General features: G+C 34.9%; 1 protein-coding gene across 1 annotated transcript; it reads left to right on the top strand.

Moving 5' to 3' along the window:
- The first annotated feature begins 1,306 nt into the window (after nucleotides 1-1,306).
- LOC113290747 lies at nucleotides 1,307-3,125 on the top strand. The gene is made up of 2 exons (XM_026540333.1): nucleotides 1,307-1,319; nucleotides 2,737-3,125. The coding sequence occupies exons 1-2, from the start codon at nucleotides 1,307-1,309 to the stop codon at nucleotides 3,123-3,125; spliced, it is 402 nt and encodes a 133-aa protein (XP_026396118.1).
- The last annotated feature ends 2,628 nt before the right edge of the window (nucleotides 3,126-5,753 follow it).

The following is a 5,753-nucleotide window of genomic DNA, read 5'->3' as shown; positions in this document are numbered from 1 at the left end:
ATTAACTTCCAGATTGTAAAGTTATCTACCAATTGTGAAGGGTAGTTTGGCCATTAAAAAAGCGGAAGATAAAGGATGGCTACATTTTATATTTGGGTGACCATTTTTTGTCTTTTATGTTGCCCCTAATTCTTTTGGAGTTGCCCCTAAAAATCTAGGTTTACTATGGGCGGCTCCGTGGTTCAAACTTTGATGTGGACAGAAAGATATCCTGAACGACCTCTGAATTCAACTGGATGCTCAAAGGAATAAAAAAGTTAGTTGTAATATTTATGTTCATTATTCTGAGTTGTGTTTACAATTATCGTTTATGTGGCAGTATTCAATCTTTATACCGGGTATAAATCGTTGGATAAATCACATGAATGTAGATGCACCAAAAGCACCAGCATGACCATACTGAGAAATGCAACTCATTACAGATGTGGGTACCATTACCAGAGGTGTGCTTTTAACCATAATTAAACGTCGACTACCACCAAAAGGTTGAGCCCGGCCGTAGGCCGGGTGATACCCAGTTGTTATTAAAAGGAGCATACAACTTATCTAAAACTGCATTATTTTATTTTATTTTTCTAAAAAATATATAATATTTGTTTCATATAAGGCCAGTGACCCATCTTGTCCTGAAGCAAACTCCATAACGGTCAACTAGTGCCCTATTTAATAATATAACTAGGCCCTTGACGCTCTTAATTAAATAATCAAGGTATGCTCTGCCTGATCATATCAGGTTAACCTCGTATCTTTGATCAGTTTAGATGTGATCTTGATTTAAATTGAATATTTGGTTCTGGTATAACTTTTGTGCTTGAACAGCTCCCACACCCCCATACCCCACCCCACGCACACACAAATAACACTACTCATTCTCTGAAGCTCGGGCGGACCACCTACCAGCAATGCCATATCCAGCTAGAGGGATTTATTGCAAGCTCGCGGCCCTGCGAATGTTAGATGCAAAGTCTACCCCCTGTAAGAATATTTCTATAGTTAGAAATATCCTATGGTCCCATGTAATAATTTTGGTTAATTAAGAAGATTGTTAAATATTTCGGTTACCATTCTAGTGGATTAATTCCTATTAACTCTTCCTTGATGGACGATCGAGATTGATTTCCAACTCTAATCCTAGGAACCTTGGTCCTCCTTCTACCTATAAAAGGAACTCAATAGCCATTAGTATTGGTTCGAGAATTTTTATTATTCATTACACAAAAGGTCAAGAAGGAGAAACCGAGATATTCCATTGTATTCTGTTCTACAGGTGTGCTTGCAGCCTTGGAGGATTTCTTGGATTCAATCAATGGCTTCATCAGGTATTCTATTTTAACACAACTATGCGTATTGTGATTATTATGTTTGTTCGAAGATCCGACCATTATATATATAAAATAAAACTTATATTTGGCATCGAGAGCCTGGTTTAGAACTCCATGATTTTCCATAATGTTGTATGCAATTGTTACGTTTATATCAATGCATGGTATGTCTGTTTGATTACTAATAATCATGTTTATGTACTATTTACAAATATGAATATTTTTTCTTACTTGATTGATATTCAATTTTTTATTGATTGAGCAAATAAATCATGCGGTTATTTTTTTTATTTTAGATCCTTTTAATTATAATATATGGGCTCACCTATAATAGCTTGATATGTTTCTATGATTATTGGATTTATAACATATATGAAAGATTTGATGTGTTGTTTCATCCGATTGAAAATGATATGATTTTGTACGATTTTTGCTTGATGTGGTATAACATGATGATGTGATTAGTTCATGAATAAAAAGTCTGTTTTGTTTGATTCATGGGTAAAGTAAAACGTTTGTTTAATATGCGAAGTATGCGGCTACGGTTATGTGAAGATGAAACGTCTATGAAAAATAAAAGTTTATGTGTATGGGCTCACTATGATGTTTATGAAAGTTTATTGGGCTTGGTTTAATATTTCTTAACTATAACATAAACATGAAATATATGTTGGGTTTTGTTTTGGACAAGCCCATAAGGTTTTAAAATCTTCTTGGTTTGACATTAAAAAAACAGTTGACCATAATGTCTGACTTTGACTGACTGTTTTACTTCCACCGTTGACTTAGACTGTTGACTTTGACCGACTGTTTGACTTCCATAGTTGACTTTGACTTGACTGTTTGAATGTTGACCTTCATATGTTAACTTTTCGGCATTGACTTTTGCATGTTGACTTTGACTTTTGACTTTTAATTTTGGTTTTTAATATGATCATGTATAGACCTGGTATGGTAATAACTATAACATGTTTTAGATCACCAAAGTGTATGAATTGTATGCTCTTTAGCTATCGCCACAGTGATATTAAAGTATTATGTTATATTAACATTTCATTATAAGTCTACATCGTTTTGTGCAATCACATAAGAATAACTATCACCCACAGGAGATGTTTGTTCAAGTGTTTGTATATATAAACATAAAGAAATTAACTATTTACTCATACATATTAGAATGAAAAGTTACCCACAGGTAACTCTAATTCACATGTTTGAATAAATATTATGATTATGTATGTAACCATGAAAGGCATAATGTCCACAGATGTTTGTCTTTGCTTGCTTATATATGTGTGAATGTTTTTATGACTTTATGACATGATTGTTGTTTTATTTAAGATTCTACCCACATGAGTTTCTTAATTCGTATGTGTATGAGTTTGACTTTGTGTATCTTTATCATGTTTTACAGCTTCTAGTTCTAAGTCTTTGCATTTGTATACTTCGTCTATCCCATTCTTCAATGGCACCAACTTCTCAGAATGGAAAGAGAATGTTGAGTTCACTTTGGGTGTGCAGGATATTGACCTTGTTCTCCAAATTGAAAAGCCAATTATAGATGATAAGAGTTCCACTGAAGATAAGGATCTCTTAAAAAAGTGGAAGAGAAGTGATAGGCTACAGCTGATGCGAATGCACATTGATGCAAACATTAAAGGATCGCTTCCCGAACCTAAAAACACTAAGGAATTTATGGAAATCGTAAAGGAACGCTTTAAGACAGCGGATAAGTCTCTAGCTGGGAAGTTGATGGCTGATCTGACCACCATGAAGTATACCTGTGTAAATTCAATTCACTAGCACGTGATAGAAATTCGTAGCATTGCTGCTAAGCTCACTGAGATGAAATTAACTGTGGATGAGAACTTTCTTGTCCAATTCATTCTCAACTCGCTCCCACCCCAATATGCTCCCTTTCAAGTGCATTGCAACACTATTAAGTAAAAGTGAACTGCAAATTAATTGGGAAACATGTTGGTTCAAGAGGAAGCTAGGCTAAACCAGCAAGGTCTTAATCAAGCGTATTTTGTCAACCGAGGAGTGAACAATAAGCGTAAGCCTGCAAAGGGCAATAAGGGAGCACCACAGAATAATTCTGTTCAACCTGAAAATAACAAGGCAAAACAAGATGATAATAAGTGTCGTTTCTGTAAGAAACCTGGTCATTTTCATAAATATTGCACTAAGCGTCAAAAATGGTTCGAAAAGAAAGGTAATCCTTTGGGATTCGTAAGCTATTTTCAAACAAATTTGACAGTTAAAGAATCTTCTTTATCATGGTGGTTTGATTCTGGTGCTAATGTTCATGTTTCTAATTCGATGCAGGGATACCTTTCAACCCAACTCACAAACCAGAATGAAAACTTCCTTTTTATGGGCAATGTCAATAAAGACCCAGTTAATGTTGTAGGCACCTATCGTCTGATTCTAGATCATGGATACTTTCTTCATTCAGAAAACACTCTTTATGTTCCAACAATTTCCCGCAATTTAATTTCAGTTTCTCAATTAGATAGACAAGGTTTTTAATTTCAAATTTCCAATGGATGTTTTAGTTTGTTTAAAGATTATAAAGTTATTGGTTCTGGTTATCTTTCTGATGGTCTTTACAAGTTACATTTATCATCGTCAATACCTGGAACCTATTTGACCATCCATCATAATGATAGAACCGAACATGCTGAGGGTATCCTCATTCTTGTGGCATAAGAATCTTGGACACATATCTCGTGAAAAGGTTCAAAGATTGGTAAAAGATGGGATTCTACAGAACCTTAATTTTACTGATTATAAAAGTTGTGTGGATTGTATTAAAGGCAAGATGACAAAACATTCAAAGAAAGGTGCCACAAGAAGTTCTGAACTCCTTGAAATAATACTTACAGATATTTGTGGACCCTTCGACGTTCCAACTTTTGGAGGAGAAAAATATTTTATCACCTTTATTGATGATTTTTCACGTTATTGTTATCTTTACTTATTGCATGATAAATCTCAAGATGTGAATGTTGTAGAGCAATTCATTGCCGAAGTTGAGAGGCAATTAGAAAAGAAGGTGAAAATCATTAGCTCTGATAGGGGTGGAGAGTATTATGGAAGGTATGACGAAACAGGACAACATCTTGGACCTTTCACTTTAGTTCTTCAAAAGCTTGGAATTGTTGCTCAATACACAACGCCAGGTTCACCTTGGCAGAATGGTGTAGCAGAAAGACGAAATCATACTATAATGGAAATGATTAGAAGCATGATTAGTCATGCGAGTTTTCCCTTAAGTTTGTGGATGTATGCTCTTCATTATGTTGTGTACATTTTAAATAGAGTTCCAAGCAAATCAGTTCCAAAGACTCCTTTTGAACTGTGGAAGGGCTGGAAACCTAGTTTAATACACTTGGAAGTTTGGGGTCGTTCAGTAGAAGCGAAAGTTTATAATCCCAAAGAAAAGAAATTGGATATGAAAACTGTTAGCGTTACTTTATTGGTTTTCCTGAAAAATCCAAGGGGTATATTATTTATTGTCCTAACCATAGTATGAGAATTGTTGAAACTGGAAATGCAAAATTCATTAAGGATGACGAAGTTAGTGTGAGTACACCAGTGCAAGAAAAATCTGTTCAAGAAATCAGAGTAATAATCCCTTTACCTCAGATTTCTACAGATATTGTGATTCCTTCGGTTGTAGAACCGATTGATGATGAAGTAACACAAATAACGGCACCGGAGCTTCATGATGAAACTATTGCCACTGAAGAAATTGTAGAACAACCACAAGAAGTAGCCTTAAGAAGATCTACCAGAGAATGGAAAAAGGCTATTCCTGATGATTATGTGGTTTATCTACAAGAATCGGATTTTGATTTAGGGATTATGAAAGATCCAGTTTCTTATTCACAATCTATCAAGTGTAGTAATTCTGGTAAATGGATTAATGTCGTGAAAGTCGAGAAAAAATGGATGGGTGATAATGAAGTCTGGGAAAACGTTGAATTGCCTGAAGGACACAAAGCAATCGGGTGTAAATGGGTCTTTAAGACCAAACGCGATGCTAATGGCAATATTGAACGTTATAAATCTAGACTTGTAGACAAAGGTTTTACTCAGAAAGATGGCATTGATTACAAAGAGACTTTTTCTCCTGTGTCAAAGAAAGACTCTCTCAGAACTATTCTGGCATTAGCAGCTCAATATGACCTTGAGTTACATCAAATGGATGTGAAAACAACCTTTCTTAATGGTGAGCTTGAAGATGAAATTTACATGTGTCAACCTGAAGGTTTTTTCTTAGAAGGACAAGAACACATGGTCTGCAAACTTAAGAAATCAATTTATGGACTTAAGCAAGTCTCCAGGCAATAATGTCTAAAATTCAACGAAACCATTCAAAAATTTGGTTTTGAAGAAAATGTTGTGATCCATGCATATACCTCA

This window comes from Papaver somniferum, chromosome 6 (genome assembly GCF_003573695.1).
Source record: "Papaver somniferum cultivar HN1 chromosome 6, ASM357369v1, whole genome shotgun sequence".
Taxonomy (NCBI): Eukaryota; Viridiplantae; Streptophyta; class Magnoliopsida; order Ranunculales; family Papaveraceae; genus Papaver; species Papaver somniferum.
The sequence above is the reverse complement of the archived record's forward strand: the minus strand, read 5'-3'. Positions and strand labels throughout refer to the sequence as shown.